General features: G+C 41.5%; 2 protein-coding genes across 5 annotated transcripts; both read right to left on the bottom strand.

Moving 5' to 3' along the window:
• Positions 1-3,135: 3,135 nt before the first annotated feature.
• On the bottom strand, positions 3,136-10,931 carry pdp1 (pyruvate dehydrogenase phosphatase catalytic subunit 1). Its single transcript, XM_086114097.1, has 9 exons — positions 10,836-10,931; positions 9,344-9,581; positions 9,100-9,267; positions 7,647-7,858; positions 6,839-6,920; positions 6,561-6,655; positions 5,096-5,264; positions 4,800-5,018; positions 3,136-4,467 (listed from the first exon to the last, which is right to left on the bottom strand). Exons 2-9 carry the CDS (start codon positions 9,566-9,568, stop codon positions 4,093-4,095), a joined length of 1,545 nt encoding a protein of 514 aa, XP_085970223.1. The 5' UTR covers positions 9,569-9,581; positions 10,836-10,931; the 3' UTR covers positions 3,136-4,092.
• A 938-nt stretch (positions 10,932-11,869) lies between these two features.
• LOC147203772 (meckelin-like) lies at positions 11,870-20,557 on the bottom strand. Of its 4 annotated transcripts, XM_086114415.1 has the most exons (28): positions 20,332-20,557; positions 19,635-19,723; positions 19,442-19,532; positions 19,267-19,366; positions 18,600-18,663; positions 18,038-18,109; positions 17,484-17,546; positions 17,239-17,393; positions 17,046-17,154; positions 16,892-16,978; positions 16,462-16,527; positions 16,231-16,384; positions 16,041-16,161; positions 15,839-15,944; positions 14,786-14,842; positions 14,612-14,710; positions 14,428-14,526; positions 14,263-14,349; positions 14,066-14,165; positions 13,838-13,977; positions 13,605-13,745; positions 13,442-13,522; positions 13,067-13,183; positions 12,864-12,980; positions 12,671-12,778; positions 12,440-12,542; positions 12,212-12,354; positions 11,870-12,118 (listed from the first exon to the last, which is right to left on the bottom strand). In XM_086114415.1, the coding sequence occupies exons 1-28, from the start codon at positions 20,531-20,533 to the stop codon at positions 12,038-12,040; spliced, it is 2,952 nt and encodes a 983-aa protein (XP_085970541.1). In that variant the 5' UTR covers positions 20,534-20,557; the 3' UTR covers positions 11,870-12,037. The 4 variants fall into 4 exon arrangements, with proteins under 4 accessions (XP_085970541.1, XP_085970540.1, XP_085970542.1 ...); XM_086114414.1 differs by having other exon boundaries at positions 16,041-16,384; XM_086114416.1 differs by lacking the exon at positions 13,442-13,522.
• Between the last annotated feature and the right edge of the window lie 415 nt (positions 20,558-20,972).

Here is a 20,972-nt window from a genome sequence, read left to right as displayed (position 1 = left end):
CGTTTTTGACCGAAAAAAACGACCATGTATAGTAAGGCGTTTTTGGACGAAATTTTTAGCCGAAAAAAACGACCATGTATAGTAAGGCGTTTTTAGCCGAAAAAAAAAGACCATGTATAGAAAGGCGTTTTTAGCTGAAAAAAACGACCATGTATAGTAAGGCGTTTTTGGACGAAATTTTTAGCCGAAAAAAACGACCATGTATAGTAAGGCGTTTTTAGCCGAAAAAAACAACCATGTATAGTAAGGCGTTTTTGGACGAAATTTTTAGCCGAAAAAAACGACCATGTATAGTAAGGCGTTTTTAGCCCAAAAAAACGACCATGTATAGTAAAATGACCATGTACAGTATAGTAAGGCGTTTTGAGCCGAAAAGAACGACCATGTATAGTAAGGCGTTTTTAGCCGAAAAAAACGACCATGTATAGTAAGGCGCTTTTAGCCGAAAAAAAACGACCATGCCTTAATACACATGGTCGTTTTTTTCGACTAAAAACGGCTTACGAGACATGGTCGTTTTTTTCGGCTAAAAACGCCTTACTATACATGGTCGTTCTTTTCGGCTCAAAACGCCTTACTATACATGGTCGTTTTTTTTCGGCTAAAACGCCTTACTATACTGTACATGGTCTTTTTTTTTTGGCTAAAAACGCCTTACTATACATGGTCGTTTTTTTCGGCTAAAAATTTCGTCCAAAAACGCCTTACTATACATGGTCTTTTTTTTTTTGTCTAAAAACGCCTTACTATACATGGTTGTTTTTTTCGGTCAAAAACGCCTTACTATATTATACATGGTCGGTTTTTTTCGCAAATTTCAACTGAAAGTGGCCTAAACCAGCATCAATCCAATTTTTAGGAGGGATTGTTCACTAGTATTTGCGAAACTGCTGCTTCTTGTGTGGTGAGTTTTTATAATTCACTTAACATATTTTTTCTTCTATTGTTGTGCCTTTTTAATATTTATAGGGAATTCACATTATATATATATACTGTATATATATATAAAATTTGCTTGTAGTGTTTTATCTGAAAAATGAATTCGTAGCCTTTATAATTAAAAATAATATAAGTTTGGTCATATTTTCATTAGTAAATAATTTGCATTAAAGTTTTACATTACATTAATTTACATATACGGGATTTAATATTTTAATTCAGTCATATTATTATCGTCAACTTCAATGTCATGAAATGTTGCATGTACGAGCGTGGTTTTTTTTCCCCCCCTCTCCCTCCCTTGTTTCTTTCTGACTTTCGGGTTGAGTGAACGCTGGCGCATTTTGGCTGCCGCTGCTCAACCCGTATTGTTTTGTGTTTTTTGTTATTGTAAAGTGTCCTTGGGTGTCTTGAAAGGCGCTTATAAATAAAATCTATTATTATTATTATTATTACTATACATGGTCATTTTTTTTCGGCTAAAAACGCTTTATTATACATGGTCGTTTTTTTCGGCTAAAAATTTCGTCCAAAAACGCCTTCCTATACATGGTCATTTTTTTCAGGTAAAAAGGTCTTACTATACGTGGTCGTTTTTTTCGGCTAAAAACGCCTTCCTATACATGGTCGTTTTTTTCAGCTAAAAACGCCTTACGATACAAGAAACGACTTCAATAAGCCTTACTTATCATGTTGGTCAAAGAAAGAAGGGATATGGTTGCAAACTCTGGGGATTGAACACCCAACCGCTAGTTTGGGACATGGTTTCTCTACCCCTGAGCCACACCACCATATAACTTCTTGTTTGTTTTGTGTTGTCTTCAATAAAGCTGCAAATGGTGGTTAAAGAAAGATGTGACCTTGTTGCAAACACTGGGAATCGAACACCCAACCGCTGGATTTGGGACTTCAGCTTTCCACCACTGAGCTAACCCACCACAATGAACCTTTGGGTTGTTTTGTGTTTTTCCTCAAATAAGTTGTATATGGTGGTTGAAGAGTAGTCATTGTTGCAACAACCAGGGATCGAACACTCAACCTCTGGTGTGGCACTCCATCACTCTAACACTGAGCCAAAGCACCACACGGAGCAGTAGAGTTGTGTTTTTTTATTAATCATGGTCGTTTCTTTCGGCTAAAAACACCTATACATGGTCGTTATTTTCGGGTTAATACGCCTTACTATACATGGTCGATTTTTTCGGCTAAATACACCTGACTATATATGGTAGTTTTTTTTTTCGGCTAAAAACTCCTTACTGTACATGGTCGTTTTTTTCAGCTGAAAAAGCCTTATTATACATGGTCGTTTTTTTCGGCTAAAATTTTGTCCAAAACCGCCTTACTGTAGATGGTTGTTTTTTTTCGGCTAAAAACGCCTTACTTAACATGGTCGTTTTTTTTCGACCAAAAAGGCCTTACTATACATGGTCGTTTTTTCCGGCTAACAATTTCGTCCAAAAACTATACATGGTCGTTATTTTTCGGCTAAAAATTTTGTCCAAAAATGTCGTTTTTTCCGGCTAAAAACGCCTTCCTATACATGGTCGTTTTTTTTTCGGTCAAAAGCGCCTTACTATACATGGTCGTTTTTTTCGGCTAAAAATGTCGTCCAAAAATGCCTTACTATACATGGTCGTTTTTTTCGGCTGAAAACGCCTTACTATACATGGTTGTTTTTTTCGGTCAAAAACGCCTTTCTATACATGGTCGTTTTTTTCGGCTAAAAAAATTTCGTCCAAAAACGGCTTACTATACATGGTCGTTTTTTTCGGCTAAAAAATGTGATGAATGGAATTCTGCATCGGTGTGCAATTGTAAAACAAGGCTGTGTGTTGAAAAAATAAATCTGAAACTGCATTTAAGGGTGGCTCAATACTGGCTGGCCATATACGGGCCGGAGTTTCTCCGGGTGCTCCGGTTTCCTCCCACGTTCCAAAAACATGCATGGCAGGCTGATTGAACACACTAAAATTGGTGTGAGTGTGAGCGCGCATGGTTGTTCATCTCTGTGTGCCCTGCGATTGGCTGGCAACCGGTTCAGGGTGTCCCCCGCCTCCTGCCCGAAGACGGCTGGGATAGGCTCCAGCACGACACGACCCTAGTGAGGATTAAGCGGTTCGGAAAATGGATGGATGGATGGATGGGTAGGTGGGGCTGCTTCAGTAAGACGGAAAAACACTGGAAGCTTTTTTTTTTTAACTATTTATTAAGCCATATACAAAATGGGACCCGATTAGATCATTTATACATACACCAAAGACAAGACAATCACTCGTAATGTAACATGGAATAAATATTCAAGCAGTTGACTGCCATTTAAATATGAAGCAAAATGTAGAACTGGAGTTCGGTTCCAAAGAGAGTACAAATTAAAGCCTTAGTAACTGTGCAGCATGTTGCTATGGTGCTTATGGTACGACACAAAATAAGAAAATGAAGTGGAGCGTTGTCAGATGTGTTGGATTTGCCACCAAAACAAGGCCAAAAGAGAGATTTCTTCTGAATGATAACATTCTTACACATACAGCACATTTGACAATAAAGTTGTATCCAATCCAAATTCTTGTGCAACATGAGTTTACTCTTTTGGGCACCGAAAATTCAGTCGAAAATGGTCACTCGGTCAATGTTGCCCAAATCTCTCATTGACATACCCTCTTCATAAACTTTTAGGTGATTTTTTCTAATCCCCCAAATCTTGAAATTTTACACAAAAACACATTACAGAAATCTCTTTGTCGGATTTTAAAGTATTTTAATTTCTTTCAGTGAATCTTTTTTTTTCCAGCCACAGCTTCCTCATTATCGGTTTGAACAAGAAATGTTGATGTTAGTGCATCCCTACACTTTTACATCTTTTTTTTTTCATACTATCAATTCTGCTCTTAGGAATTTCTTTTCCAACCTGGAAAAGACACTTTCAACTCGGGATCTTCTGGCACAAAATAAAATTGCCACGGTGTCAATGCACACAGAATATAATGTGTATGTGTGTGTGGATAGTCAGTATCGCAAAATGATACACAATAATACAGTCGGCTCTGAAACTACAAAAGTGGATCATTCCCGTGTACAAATGTATTTTTTTTTAATTCCCATAAATAATAAAGTCAGGTATTAAAATATATGAACAAGAGTGTAAGTGTAGGCTTACTCTTCGTGCCGCCGCGCTCCGATCACATGAGGGTTGAACTGGGAGATGATGATGGTGATGTCGTCGCGGTACATGCGGGCCAGCTCCTCGGGCAGCGACAGCATCTTGGAGAGCCTCTCGTGATCCACCGTGCCGAACTCGTTGTTGCCCACGGCGTGCCGCATCAGGTGGGTGGCTGCGTTTTGATCCTCGAAGTCCGACGACACGCGAGCCTTGCGTTCCTCCAGCAGCCCCTGCATCTGTCCCAGGGTGACCTTGTAGCCCCCCACCGTGAGCGGCTGCTGCTGGTGCACGCCGGTCAAATACTCGCCGACGATGCGGACCACTTCCTGTCTGTGCAGAGTCTCCCAGAGGCCATCTGAACCGATCACCTGTGGAGGCAGACTGGAATTCACTCTTCGGAATTTACTTCAAATGTATTCTTGATTATTACTGTATGATAACGTCAAATTTTCCCTTTTCACCGGTAAGTTTGTTTGCATTGGGGCCAAGTGGGACAGGAACCCAGCAGGTTGCCTACCCATCACTATGACAAGGCAGGTGCCCATCTTCTAAAGTGCAATACCGCCACCAACAGGACTGGAGTGGTATTGACAAGAAGACAGTTTTTTTTCCCCCCAAGCAAGTTGGCTGCACATATTTAGGATGCTTCGATCTTGGAGGAAATCTTTGTTTCAGAAGGCTCTCGGCACTTGTCTCTCACCAAGAAGCGATCCTGCGGTCTGAGCCGGTGGTAGGTGATCTCGGGCTCGGCCGTCAGGTAAGGAGGCGTGTGGTAGTTGGGCGGGATGAACTTGGTGTGCTCGTTTTCATGCAACTGATCGGGCCCAGATTCCAGCACTCGCTTCTGCAGCTCGATGCCCCACTTGAACTTTACGTCGCCGAATGCTCTGAAGGGCATGAGCAGGCCCAACAAACGGTCCTGAGGAAGGGGGGAGAGAACACAATAAGCCAGGCGGGAATTCAACACAATCAACACGTACATGGAGGAACTTGTACCTGTCGTATAACAGTCTTCCTCTCTGAAGGCGGGTGTTCTTCACGAATCCGAGCCACCTCATCCTCGTTCTGGGCACAGTGGTCATTAGAGAGTGTGTGAGCGGTAAAGGAACCGTCCTCCTCCTGCACCCCGAGCACTGCCCGAGCATCTCCTGCATTGGCTATATACCTTTAGGACAAGAGAGCGTTGTTATTCTTCATTGCAACATCCCTTTAGATTTATATAGAAATATAGATGGATTAGCGCAATAGATTGATTAGATGCACCAGATAGATAGATCGATGATTTAACTGTTCACATTATCAAATCAAATCTCCTGCATTTTGGGGGGGGGGGGGGGGGGGGTGCCGCTAAAGCACCTACCTTCATGATGTCAAAAATATATTGTAATGCTGGTGTCCAAACTACGGCACAGGGCCATTTGCGTCTCGCCATGCATTTTTTAGCAGCCCGCAGCATATACCTCAAATAACTTGATTTGGTCCTTAATGCTAAAAAGTGTGTGTGTGTGTGTCGGGGCGGGGGAGGTGAACTTGATTTTTCTAGATATGCTAAGAAACTGACATTTTCAGCTACTGTGTTTAATTTTTTTTTTTCTGTATGCGGCCCTCGAAGGAAAAAGTTTGCACACCCTTGATGTACTGCCAACAAATGCAGATAGGATCAGGTCACATGCACAAGAATGAAGTACAGTGATCCCTCGCTATTTCGCGGTTCGTTTATTGTGGCTTCGGTGCATCACGGATTTTTTCAAACATTCATAATTTTTTTTTTTAAGTCCGCAAAAATCAGTGTCTAAGTGTTGTTTACTATGCGTGCTATGTGTGTGCACTCTGCACAACCGGAAGGTCCACGTGGGGCACGTGTGTGCGTGCAGGTGAGTGTATGTGTGTTGCTGAGAGAAAGAGAGAGAGAGTAAAAGAGAGAGAGAGACTTATAAGAACAAAAGCAGGTCTCTCCATCCTTAATTGTCTAAACAACCTTAATTGACTAATCATAAACACGGCTTCTGCACGCCAGCGATATGGCGCAGGTGGGGTGTGTGTGTGTGTGTGTGTGTCAAGGCCCACGTGGGGCAATTTTTTTTTAATGTATGTTAATTGGTCGCTACTTCGCGGATTTTCGTTTATCGAGGGTGGTTTTGGTCCCCATTAACGGCGATAAATGAGGGATTACTGTACTCTTAACCTTCAAGTCTCCAGAAAGTGCCAAGTCAAGACACTTTATCACCTACAGTATCAAGTGTTGATCAAGAGCGAATACCAATAAGGTCACAGAAGTCAACATGTCTGCCCGTTGTAGCGCTAACATTTTTTTGGGCTTCTGTGTCTACTTTTATGTCCTGCGGTGTTTATATTTTCATACGTAGTATGTCGATTACGTCTGAGAGAAAATAAAAGGTGTGTGTGCGCCCAACAGACCAAATGTTTTGATATGTGTTTTGTCGAGCCTTGTTATTCGTACAGGTCAGCTCCATCGACGTGAGCCACGCATGCAGTCGCTCCAGAGAAGGCCACTCTCAGAACCCAGTAGTGCAGGAAAGCATTTGGGTCTCCAACCTGGAAGATCGAACAGGCATTTAACCCTTTCAGGGACAGCGGTTACTACATGGACAGCTTCTCATGTTATCAGATTTCAAGGTGCAAGATCGGGTTAATGTACCATGATATGACATTTAAAATGGGATGTTGTTTGGGAAAAAAAAAAAAAGTATACACAGTATAGGACCACGTGTGCTGCACCTGAGCCTCCAAAGAAATGTCATTGTCCAGTCTCTTGAAGGCGTTCATGAGAGCTTCCCTAGTGTCGGGGACGTCACCTGGGCTGAAAACAGAGAACAGAAGAGCTCCATCACAAATCACATCGCAAAGATCAACTGTACGGCTTTTTCGGGGGAGATGACCACAGGGTCTTGGTTGTTGAGTTGCTTTACATGCTGCGTGACCACAAATATTTTTTCTTATGTCATTGCTTGCGTTCGTAAACTTCAAAATGCCAAGTCTTCTAATCTTTTTGCCATTGATATAGTCATTTAAAAATATATATATCTATAGTTTGTTCAAATGTATACTTTGAATTCATTTATCTCATGAAATACTTTGTCAGTCATTTTCAAACCTTTTACACCAAGTACCACTGGAAAATGAAATAAAATACTGCGCGCCCCAAGTGCCACCATCACAACTACTTTTTCGATTAAAATACAGTAGCGCAGTGAGTCTACATGTTCATAAAATAATATTATTGCAAGTCACAGTTTGAACTTTAACACCGCACCCAAATCGAGGAGAATTGTACTCAAAAGTTAAATACAACTGAACTTTACTCGGGCAGTGACTCTTTCATGTTCTACTCGTGAGCTCAAATACCACTAGTGGTACTTGTACCACATTTTGAGAATGTTCCAAACAATCAAGTAAAAATTGTATCCCTTGCCCCCAAGATTTGCAAGAGTCCACTGTAACATTTTACATAGCTCATAATTCGTTTCCGAAATCTTTTGTCTGGCAAGTGTGATCTATCGCATTTTTTTCTTTCCGCACATCTTACTTGGTGAGATCGATGAGCTCCTGCCAGTAGGTGCGAAGGCTGTTGAAGTAGAGCGTCTGAGCCTCCCTGCTGAAGTAGTCGTTGGGGTGCTTTTGCCACTGCAGGATGGGACTGAGTGCCCGGCCCGCCTCCACCGCGGCCTCCAGTTCGCAAAGCGTGTCGTGCGGCAGCAGGGACACGGCGATGTAGTAAAAGAGCCTTTCGCTGAGCGCCTGGTGAGGAGGACCATCTTGTCAAAGTTGCAACCTGACATAATACTACACAAGCACTGGCGACTGGAGTTCAAGTGTATCTGGAAACCATTAACAGTGCTCCATTTTTTACAGTCCATCTGGAAACTATTTACAGTGTTCTTATTCTTCCACATAGTTACAGCCTTATTCCAAAATGGATTTAATTCCGTTTTTCCTACAAATAAGCCATTATGCTGTATTGTGCGAGAGAATTTAGGGAAAATGACAATGAATGTGGTAAAAAAAAAAAAATTTTTTTTTTTGCTACCTTGCTAGTTAGAAGATTTTGGAGGCAATCATTTCATAGGATTTTTTACTGTCTACCCACTGTAATGCCCTTAACGCGTGGGAAGTTAGAGCAAGAGTTGACAGTGCACAGCTGACGGCCAGATACACACAAGCAAACTTGCCACAATCACGCGCCACCCCATCAGGGCCTTATAGGCACATTGCGAACACACAATACGTACAGTTTGGTTTTCTTCCTACGCCTTTGATACATTTACAATGTGCTTGCTCTCTGTATTGCTGTTTCTCAACTATTAAGAGTCGGTCTGGAACAGGGTTATAGTAGTTTGGGATTTTTTGTTATAGTTAGTTTTGATTTTGTTTTGGCTTTTTTTTTTAATTCATGTAATTTTAATTTGTTTTAAGAGATTTATATAAAGTATTTTTTTTTTATTTTATGCTCCGTTTTAGTTTAGGTTTTATTAGTGTCAGTATTAGTTTTAGCTTTTTAATAGATGGAGTATTTGTCAAGTGCAAGTCAGTTAAGTAAACTACAATTCCATAATGACAGCTTGGCGTTCTTTCTTCTGTACAGCCGAACTGTGACACAGTCAAAAACACATTTAAAATAAACACAAAAGTGTATGTATGAGCTGAAATAACAAAGATGAAACTAAGGGAAAACAAAGGACATTTTCGCTAGAGATAAAGTTAGTTTGATGACGTTCCATTACTTTTTTTTTTCAGCACTTGCATTTATATTTAATTTTACTTATGATTATTCAATTTTAGTTTTGGTTATTTCATTAGTTTTCATTAGCTATAACAACATTAGACTGGAAAATATCCCGCGGAATAAAAGGAAGTTCGCTGTGTTCGTTTTTTGGAGTAAGCTACAACATAAAATGTGGATAAAGTGAATTGCTGTGAGTACTTTATGCATGCACTGTAGAAACTGTGCTGGAATGTCTTAATCAGTAGTTGCATTCTACCTGCGCACAAGCACATCCAGCGTGGCCATCAAACACACCCAGCAGCATTCCTCTCGTTTGCAGACATGTTGCAGCACTGCGGCGGTCTTCTATTGGAGCGTTTGCTGGCAGCTGATTGCTGTCAAAGCCCATCACGGATGACAGGTTCTTGCCATCAAACTCGGGCACCTACAAGCACCCACGCACGTCCAAATTAGAGCAACTATCTAACATGGAGATGGCACGGAGGCGTTTTCCAGCGAACCTTGAAGCTGTACTCGTTGGCTTTGAGTATGGAGTTTACTTGAGGTGGAGTGAGGATGTAGCTGTGAAGCGTGGAGGTGGTCTGGTAACATCTTGAGGGAGTGTGACTCATGTGGTTAGGGCGCCACGAGGCGGATGACACCAATTGGGGCTGGCATGGTAACAGATGGGAGGACAAGACTTTCACCCTAGGCAAGCCCCTGAACAGCTGTGCCATCACAGGCATGGCAGACAGAGCACTGCAGACGCACATATACAGTTATTGCAGTTGTGAGGTGTATAGAAATATAGTCTCTGTTCACATCTAGACAAATGGTAAAAAACTGAAAGGATATTGCGATAGGATATTGCTTCACAGTGCAGATGGATAAAATGTAGTATACGATGGACCAGCCTCAACACGGTCAAGATGAAGAATGTGAAGACTTCTGGGTTTTAAGCTGTGGACTTGACAAGTAAGCCTACGAGAACAAGCGTGGGCTAACTCTTAACCATTGCCTGTACAGTTGGACAGATGGCTTGCAGAAAAATACATATCATACGTGAAAACTTCCCCACGGATGTCTACTTGATGAGTACAAGAAAACAAAGACCATTACATAGCAACATTACTCTGAATAATTAACTGCAATTAGCTTAGAGGGATGTCAACCACAGGACCGACTACTGCAAACAGGACATTAAGTATACCTGCATAATCTAATGAGATCTTGTGTAGCTCAAGTCAAAATATTAGAAAAAGCGACACAACAACAACCCTCACAGTCGATCCAACTATTTATTTTATGCTTATCCTCATTCGACTGCGAGCCTATCACAGCATGTCAAGTCGATTTCATCATGAAAACAAAACGTGTGACACTCGAGACAAGGACTGGCAGACACACAATAACTAAATACTTTGTGGCTGGAGCTGCAAGCAAGTATAGGTCAGCAGATCGGCTGAAAATAGCGTCAGCTCAAGGTTTGGGCGGTGAGAAATTTTTGATGCGGTCATAACTTGGTGGGTTGGCTTCTAGAACGGATGCTAGTTCCATGTTACATAATCAAAGGATGCTGCGTTCCTCATAGTAATAATACACCTCGACGGAGGACCCAGGCTGTGTGTCCTCCATAAACACAAGACGAAAAGTGAGCCACTGGGGGCCAGCAACTGTGGCAAAGTTGCTTTATTTGTTGACATCACATTCCATGACCTAGCTAGCAGCGAGGGGGAGCGTCGAAGAAAACTACAGTCGTTATCGTGGCTCGCGACACGAAAAGAAAAACGCTCAATGACTTAAATGTCTGACAGTTTGCAATCCGACAAGGTTAAGTACTCAATTGGCTTGCAAATGCGTCGGCTAACAGGGCAGAGCTGCCAAATTCGAAATGGAATCAGGGGTTACACCCACCACTTCAATTACGATTTACAGGGAAACTGTGTCGAGGTCACTCAAAAAGCTCAATTTGTCGGATTCAGTTGATTCTCTACATAAAGCAACGCCACCCACCTGCACTCTTGAATGTAAAGACGTTCTTAAAGCTCATGGCTCGAGCCCAAGCACTGCCAGCCAGGAGTCGCGCTAGTCTACCAGCGCCCCACCGCAAAGTGGAAGCTCATTGGCTGAGCGCTCAACCCAATATCAGTGACGACCCACATGAAAATGACTTTCAAAATAAGATGCGTCAAAATAAAATCTTTACCGATCAAGACTGTACTGTCCTTAGCACACATACAACCAAGTGGCTAAAGTAGTCAGACTATTCGATGTGGAAGTACAAAAGTACAAACACGGAACTTGCATTATAAACAGACAAACTAATAAATAAATAACAAACTCGGCTAGAGTTACGCCTATTTTTTTAAATGGTAAATTGTCAAACCTTTATGCAGCTCGTTCCGTAATAAGGTTTGATAATTAGAGATGTGTAGCTCGAACATTTAATAAAGACTGCAGAGGCACAATGTCAACCGCCATTAAACGCCTTGCAGTGAAGGACGCGAAAGTCTCTGACATAACTTATATCGTTAAAATGTGAAAATTATTACATTATTATATTAAACGTATCAAAGGTAAATGTGAAACGCTGTCATGCTATTACGTGATAATGACTTTTTGGGATGTGGCAGCGATTAAAAAAAAACTAGCAAAGGTTGGCACAGGCTTCCCACCGCAAGTTTGCTAATGTTGTTAAACGACAATTAAGAACATGTAACTAATATTGGTACAAATACACCTAATCTGTTTTTTTTCCAGATTAGATGGAGAATGTTTAATGCCATAGCAGGGTGGTGGTTTTCAGGCTGGCAGAAGAGACAATGCATTCAACAATACTTTTTGTAGCAACATCAACCAATTCTCTTGAATAAAACCATGGATGGGCCATATCTTGCTTCTCCAAAGACTGAATTGTTCAGTAGTAGTGTGACTGAGTGTGAAAGGGGTTTTTTTTCGGTCTCTACATGTCCTGCGACTGGCTCGCGACTAGTACACCCACCTCTCGCCCAGAGTAACATAAAATGAAATAACAGAAGCACAGTGAATTAAAATTACTGTAAAAACGCTTTAATCTATAAAAATAAATTGACAAGGAAAATATATAACACAACGAGGAATAGGTATGTAAAAATGTCTTCAAAAGTGAATTGCAAATACTGTAACATAAAAACCAAGCATAAATTACAGTTTAACAAGACGGCTATCAGAAGTGATCATATCAAAAATCTGTCATCCACCAGTGTTTTGTTGACGAGGTTTCTCCTTCCGAAAGAATTGCGAATCCTTTCAAAGATCTGTTTGGAATAAACAGACGTTTTATTACAATCAAGTAATGGTGATGCACCAACTATACACTTTACTTTTCTGTATATCTACAAAATACTGACCATTTGCTGTAAGTATGTAAGGACAGCAGCAAGTACAAAGTTCTGAGAAGCGAGGTCGACAACGCAGAAGAACAGAGTGTCAAATATCAGCAGTGTGCCCTCATTTCCATAATAGAGTGTATCACAGAAGGAGTGTCCTTCATCTGCGGTGACAAACAGTCATTATCTTTTTGCATGCATGCAGCACCAAACGCAAATGTACATCACGTTCAAACAGCAAGTTGATACCATTATAAAAGATGCTCTTATCATTCGGCTCAAGGAACTCCATGCCCATGACCCTCTCCAACGCCAGTTTGTCTCTTACAATGTAGTCCATGTCAGGGTGGGCCTGAGGAATGGATGACAGTGTGACTACAGAAGACAACATTTTAAAAATGGAATGGAAAATTCAATATAATAAAATAGAAAGAGAATGGAACAAATAACTGCATGTAAAGCCTCATGGGGGTAACTAACATGATCTATGACTGATCCAAGAAAGTGGTTCATGGTTTGGTAGGCTCGGATGTTTTGGTCAGACTGGTTGAATGAGGCCGTGTCCATGAGCCTTGATGGTCCGTGTCGCTGAAATTCAATCAATTAAAAAAAGAAGAAGAAATATTAAAATCCAAACATTTTCCTTGACAACATTCTGAGTGGGGAGACAAACCCTGGTGAAGGAGTCCCGTATCCTGTCGTAATGCGAGCGCAGCCGTGTGGAAAGGGCCACCTGGAAAGTCTGCATGTCTGTGTTGGGAAGAAGACCTCGTTGGCCACACAGTGACTCCTTCACATGGGAAAGATGACATGTGAGACAGATACAAATTGACCAATGTGTGTAAAAGTGATAATCGGGTCTGTAAGTGGACATACAGCTTCTCTCCTCAGATTGCTGTTCATTTCCTCCATGTTTGTATCAGCGTGGCCGTGGACAGAGCGCCCATGGATGTAATAGCCAAAACAGCGCTGAGGTAAGACAAGCACGGAAATCTGCAAAGAAAAAAACACACTCAAGTGAAACTTAACAAACAGAGAAAAACTTGAATTATCCTTGGACACATTGTCCCACTCCTGTAAATGGTCAGGGGCTGGGGGGCATATAAAAAAACACAGAGCTTGCTCTACTTGCCTACCCCTGATTTTGTCTTTAATTAACCTAACATGAAGGTTTTTGGAAATGCGACGCGGAGAATTCACGCAGATTCCTCATTAGCTCAGTAAAATACAATTTGACACAAAGTCACTCACATTACTGATTGAGCAGAGATCCACAAACTGGCGGATTTTGTCTTCCACAAAATGCTCATAAAATACGGTGAAGAAAATGACCTGTGTGGATCAATGTTAACATCCATTAAGAGATTAGCACCGCATTAAGGGTCAATATGAAGTGAGGAATAAAAGTGAAAACCTGCAGAAGTCCAATGCAGAGCCAGAGTGTTGCCGACAGACCATAGCGCATGATAAGGCTGTATGAAGGTGTGTACACTTGTGAGGGGCGCTGCAGAGTTGGCCAGGGGTCCCTCAGGGCTAAATTTGAGAAACCCAACACCTACACAAATCATCGAGAGTGATATTGACTGAGGGATGTCAGTTAAAAAAACAAAAAACAAAAAATCAAGCCATGCGTAGAGTGAGAAGCACTTCAAGGAAGAAGAGCACAGCCATGATCTGGAGGTTTGGCCGAATCTTGCGGATGGTCTGGATCTCGTTCCACTCATTGGCTACAAAGTAGGTCCTCCAGATGCTGACAGGAGAGGCGTCACGTTTCTGCTGACCGTTGGCTGAAACAGCGGCACATAGTTTGAACACACATGGAAGCAAAGACATTAGGCGCAAATGGAAAGCTTACAATGACTCCTATTTTAACACCTGCCACATTCCTGCTTGCTTTGCTGCGTGGCCTTTCCCAGTCAATGAGGAAGACGTCTACAGATAACTGCACAATCAGCTTGTGGAGGAACTGCACTGTCTGGACGCAACGTAAAAATACAGGATATGTAGTACAACGACACCCTCTAGCGTTCAAAACGAGTATTGCTCTTGTTCTCATATTTTGACCGACTCACCTTGAGAGCAAACGTACAACAGATGTACGTCACAAACTGCTCCTCTTGATGAGGGAGCGGCAATAACACCGAGGCATGCTGTTGGGCCTAAAACCATCAATAAAGATTGCAATCAAAGTTAGATGTCTGGCGCTACAAGAGAAGGTTGCAGGGAATGAAGCACACCTTGTAAAGGATGAGCCAGTAAAGTCCAGTTCCCACAGTGACGGCAAGGAAAACATTGGCCAGATCTCCGGCGTAAAACAAGAAAAACATCAGCATGGTCTGAAATCAAGAGGAAGCGGAGGGCCAAGATTGACACCCGGACTGGAAAAAAAAAATCCTCATTTATGCTTTATAGAAGCTTTACCCTCAAATCGACGACAGGTGAGGCGATCCTCCTCTTCCAGCTGACTGTTTTGAGCACTGACAAGAGCACAGCCAGACCAGCCAACACACCCAGAGCAGTCTGTGTCAAACACACGCAAATGTCTCAAGGCCGTGCGGGCAATGGTTAACAATGCCTTTTTGGTTTCATACTCACATCCGTCTTCAGGCGAGCCTCATTCTGATCCATCTCATACTCTGCGGCAAAGCTCATCTGAAGGAGGAGAGAGCGCTATTCAGGGGAAAAGCTTGTAAATTGCCGGTCTGCTTCACAGAGGTTGCAGTACCTCACCAGATTCAGCAGATAACACCATTTTTCTGTCTTACGTACATTTTTATGACGTAAATGATGAGACCGGGACACTTTTCAAAAAGGGAAGCAAAAACAAACAACTAAGATAATGTGGTTGCGCAAGTGTGAGTTGCGCACCATTATGACTGAGTGGACCGAGTGGAGGGAAATGAACAGTTCCAAATACCAGTGAGTGTTAGTGCAAAAGCGTCAGACTTTTAATAGAAAGCAAAAAAAAAAAAAAAGGCAGGAAAAAGCCGACTAAATCAGAACTTTATTTGGGTTTAATCAGACACGATTTAATGGCGGAAGGTGTGTGATGCCTCCCACCGAATGCGCGTTGTAATATGATTGGTTAATGCTGAACACAGCCACATCCCACAACCAGTTTGAAGAGGGTGTGCACACTTGTACAACCTGAGAATCTCCAGTTGTTTATATTTTTGAATCCCCTCTTGATTTTTTTTTTTAATAGGTCACATTAATGGTTGGAATTCTTTTTTAAAATGATTTACCTTGGGCTCCTTTTATATAACAAAAACCTATCTTTGAAAAGGGGTTGTACACTGTTTTTTTTTAATCCACTGTATAGATTGACCAATGTTTGCGTGAAAAATTATTTTATGAACATGTTCTGCCAATCATTTGTCCGCTTTATCCTCACAAGGGTCGCGGGGGAGTGCCGGAGCCTATCCCAGCTGTCTTCATCCAGGAAGCGGGGTACACCATAAACATGTTACCAGCCAATCGACAAATAGACTAATATTTGGAATTTGAATGAAGATTGAGTGTCTTGATCAACCAACCACAGGGCAGCGTAGAATGAGTTCCCACTGAGTGACATGACAAGTCCCTCCAAATCACGCAAGAGTGTAAGGGAAAGCAAAAGGCAAGTGTGTGTGTGTGTGTGCAACTCACAGACACGGTTTGTGTGTTGACATCGGTGACCAATACATCTTTGTACTCCACGATCATCAGTGGGGGGAACACCTGACCCTGTTGTGTGCCTGGAACCAATCGGAACCTGCACACATTTGCACATGCATGTCACTATCCACCAAGCGCGTACAAAATTGCAACATTGATTTTCTGTGTCTCTTCAATGTGACGTCATCTCCACCTTATTTTCACAGAGTTGGCAACGCGGATGACTTTAGGAAGGAGGCTTGGAATTTTCTCCCTGCCGCTCAGCGTGTCCACAAGAAACATACGCCGCGACAGGTACCAGTTGGTCATGCTTTCTGTACACGGAGAGCAAAGCATGAGGCATACCATACAATCATACGCATGCGCACAAAAACAAATCCCACCTTGGTTAATGAATTTTCCATTATATTGCTGGTTAAGGACCAACGTGGGCAAGGGGAGAAGTTTTCTGCTCTCTTCTCCGCCGAGGTCCAGAAACACATCATAAAACAGCGGCTCAGGATACGCACGCAGCAGGTCTGCGACTGAAAGATCACACTACACACACACACACTCACACATATGTACTAGTGCATTGAAAACAACTGCTGTTAAGTGAACAATCGCAAACTTACACTTTCTTGGTAAGCGGTGCCAAAACTGAATGCTGATGTCCGTTTAATGGATGTTTCTGGACAAATCTAAAAACAGAAAGGGAATAATTCAACCAGTTTGAACATTTACACTGTAGAAAAAAAAAGATGAATGATGCCATTAAAATGAAATCAAATGAAATACGTTTTTTTTTAAATGAACCGAAGGAAATGTTTAAAAACCAAAAAGCTCTTAAAGATTAAATGCAAATTTATTTTACTTAAAAATTGAAAATGGGCAGTGTTTTTTTCGCCTGCAAGGCCGTGCACCACAATTGGGAGAATCCCTCTATTGGACTAATCTAATTTTAAATCGAGACTACGCTCTTCTATACTTTTCTTTCAACGAATCCCATCAAAATCTTAAATACTGTATGCGGGAAGTCAAGATCTATTTCAGCCCATGTTTTACCTGGAGATTGGCTCCTCCAACGTTTTCCCATCGAAGAAACTCGCCTCTGACACTATAAACGGCAGCAAGCAGCTTAATCTCCGTATTCTGTCAGACAAACAGAATGTGCCAATGAACAGAAATATTTCCCATATCGTTGTGATTTCAGTTCTACCTTGTTTCTTCCTCTGAAAATAAAGTTTACTGGGACTGGATCCGTCTGAAGGACTCGACTTGCCAATCCTGGTTCATCGCCATAATAAAGCCATGGTAGATTATGTCTCCTGGAAAAAGAAATGCTTGACACGGTCAAGAGTGGTGTTTAAATGTACCCAATGCTGTGTCCTAATAATTACGCGATAGATTACCAGTAGGAGATGTCTTGAGTGGAGCTAAAGGCGGCCTGCGATTTGAAGACGGCGTTAAAGAGGCCACAGGCATCAACGCTCGCGCCGCTGAAGGAGTGCATGTTCATCACGCACATGTTGCCGAGGGCCTGGCACGCCGTCAGGTTGGAGAAATTCTGTTGACAGACGATTTGTTCACGTGCAGCGTCAAGATGATAAGAGAGCCGGTCGGATTTTAATGGAATTAGAGAATATGTAAAAATTACAAGGCAGGCTGCTGCGGATGAGTAGAGATTTTTGAGGAACCAGGCAGACACGATGCTGAACTTCTGCAAGCGGGATAGAAACAAAAGCAAAAAAATAATAATAATAATAATTTTAGATGCAAGATCCTAAAAAACGGACAGAAATTCGGCTCTTGATAGCTGAAAAGCAGCAAGTTTCATCCAGATTTCCCTGACAAAAGATCAGATCTGAAAACACATATCTGATGATGTACTTTCAACACGCCACATCTGTCTGAGATCCACACTGCTTCTTTGTTTGACATTACAGCTTCCGTGTACACGTAGTTTATTTATTCCAAACTGCATAAACACGAAGAGAAAAATTGTCATCGGTAGTGAAAATAAATGAAGATCTTTTTTTATTTTCATGCATCAGTATTTGTTTGTGGAATCAACAAATGTGTAGCATCACACCTAAATTTAATGATAGCACTCTAGGGAGAATTGCAATCCACCATTAAAACACACACACACACACACACACTCTTGGCAGAGATAAGCAACACACCTAAAGTGTGAGAAGATGCACTCACCAACTGAGCAAAGTTGACACTGGGATTGATATTTGTGGAAAGGCTTCCTGGTGGGATACACAACCCTCCTGTCTGGAAAGCCAAAATGAAATAAAGACACAGTGAATAATATGAATATAAAATATACATACTGGAAATACATTTTAAAATCTATGAGTTTATTGCCAGATGCTCGTGTATTGTGTGTACAGTACAAATGTCTTGGGCACCATTAGTTTAGTTTTAATCACACTATTATGACCACATATGACTCGAATATCACTAGAGGGGCAACATGGTGATTAGCGGTTGGCATGTCTGCCCCACAGTTCTTTGGCACGGGGTTCGATTTTCATGTATTCCTTCCTGTAGCTTTGAGGACTACTACCTAATGGATTATACATTGACACGCTATTAATGAGGTAGAAATCAGTTCATGTAGCTGCGCTTTTATCCAGATTCTCACCAAAATAACACACAATAGGTACTTCATTGGCCCTGCTATCCACCTCGCTACAATGTTTTAAGGCAATCGGAAAAAGCTGTGTGTGTTGTTTAAGAGTAAGCGGTGGCGTGAGCTCACCAGCACAGAGGGAGGGTTACACACACAAGAGCTTTTGATGAAGGAAGCCTGACATCTCTCGCACCTGAAAGCCAACGCACACAATAATAGAGGTCAGATCATCACAAGACAGCGACGTAGCATCATGAAAAGTAAAAATAAATAAGGATGAATAAATAAAATACTGTACATTACACTGCTTAATCTAATGTGACTGGTTCCACTGCTCCCCCTTCCTCACTCATGCAATTAACTAGTGCAACATTGCATTATCTAACTTGATGAAGGAAGACAATCCAAACTTCTTGGAGCGGTTGTGAGGTAAATAAAGTCGCAGCTGCAGTCCAAGTGTTCCAAAGTTATGCACCAAATGCAAGTCAAACATGAAAGATATTACATCAAGCCGTAACAAATTCTCAAAACCAGACAAGCCATCGGAACAGGATCTCATCAGTAAAGGAAAATAACTGCTGGAGATTACATATCTACTTCAAACATCTGGTCAGAAAATACAACGTTGCATGTTTTTAATGTCAAGCAGTTCATTTAATGGGAAATGCACCACTCTGTTTCACTCATAAAATTGTAAGTCGTACTGTAATCACAGTGACTCACTAGCCATGACCTTCACGTCATTACAAATATTATGGATTAGATCCTGAGTTGTGTGCATGTACGGTGCCTATACCTGTCACCGCTGCTATTTGGGACTGATAAAGCGGATCCATTTCCATTACACATCTCACATGTGGCCTCATCCAAAAGGTTTCCATGGACATCCCTCTCCACTGGAAAAAAACAACCACAAGCAGAAAGGTCAAAACAAGTGCATTACTTTTCACCTGACCAAATATTTCACTCACGGAGGATATGTCCGGCAGGGCACTGGCACTGACCCTCATCAGTTGTACTGCCTGGGCAACGAATGCACCCAAAACCATCTTGAGTTACTGCCTGGAATCAAACTAGATAACTCATTAAGTATTTGGACAAATGGCACACATGTTTATGTGAGATACATGTAAAAAGGAAGAGAATAGAATGAACAACACTTACAGGCTTGTCTTCTGGACAGGCCTCACAAGCAATGGAAGTCAGGTCAGTCGTGACTGTATGGAATCCACTTTGGCAAATGCAACTTAGCCCTGGAAAATAAACGATTAATTTAGCTAATAACTCAGGTGATGAGATGACATTTTTTTGGGGGGTGGGACTAGTATTATTTTCATCAATCAATTTTCTAAAGCGTATGTCCTCATTAGTTGCCTGAGCTACGATTCGAACTATACGATCAGAACTGAGGCAGACGTGCTAACCACGAATCAACCATGCTACACCTTTAGCTGATTAAAACAACCTTAAGGGTTGTAAATAACATTAAAAATAAAACAAATAAACCACTACATCAATATATAATAGTGAACATCGCACGTTATGTTCTTACGTTATGTTTCTTTGGAATGCAAAGCTGTTTTTTTTTTTGTTACACATAGAAATCATTTTGAAAATGATTATAGGTACTTTAGTCATTTTACATCAGACATATATATGGAAAATAAAATGCTGCTTCAATTTTGATTGTTTATTGTTCGTCCGTATTAGGTTCAGGTGTTGTCCGGAGAAAATGAATAGTCTTTCTGGGCCTTTTACTGCCAGCAAACCTCACATAAACTCCATATAATAGCATTTGCTGAATCATAAACAAATGAAGCGTTTATATTAAAGTTTCTATTTTGAAGTGAGATAGACAAACCTGCTGCGCTGCGTTGTTGATTTTCACCACAGCTCCCACACGACAAACTGGAGATGTCGAAGAACTCTTTCACATCGCAATCTGAGGGGGTTTGAAAAGGAATTACATACTGTTGGCAGTGAACTGAATTCAAATACACAAAAACGAATACGAAAACAAATCTGTAGGTGCTAACAATAAACGGGAGCGTCCCTGTTTCCATGGTGTGCTGGATTTTTCTTTTTCGTTTGCGGGTAGCATCAGATATTGTCAAGAACTAGCGCCACCCTGAGTACGGAGATACGCATGACAGTGAAACACTGAAAAACTAAACGAAACTAAAATGTGTTTTCTATCAGTTACAATGTGAATGTGTTTTTTAATGGTCGTCATTTCTATGTTGCCCTGTAATTGACTGGCGACCAATCAAGAGTGTCGTCTGTCTTTGATGCCAAGCTCAGAATCGGCACCAACTCTCCATCACCCTGAACAGAATAAGTGCAAAAAGTAAAATGAATCAAAATTGAAGTGGCACAATGGGCGACTGCGTGGTTAGCACATCTGCCTCAGTGTTTTGGTCGGGAAGTTTGAGTCCAGGCTCGTGCCTTCTACTGTAGTGTTTGTGTGTTCTCCACGTGTTGCAGGGGTGACCTCCCACATTC

Source organism: Hippocampus guttulatus, chromosome 6 (assembly GCF_054856545.1).
Source record: "Hippocampus guttulatus isolate MCC_2025c chromosome 6, RoL_Hgut_1.0, whole genome shotgun sequence".
Taxonomy (NCBI): domain Eukaryota; kingdom Metazoa; phylum Chordata; class Actinopteri; order Syngnathiformes; family Syngnathidae; genus Hippocampus; species Hippocampus guttulatus.
Note: the sequence above shows the minus strand (reverse complement) of the source record. Positions and strands in the feature narration are given on the sequence as shown.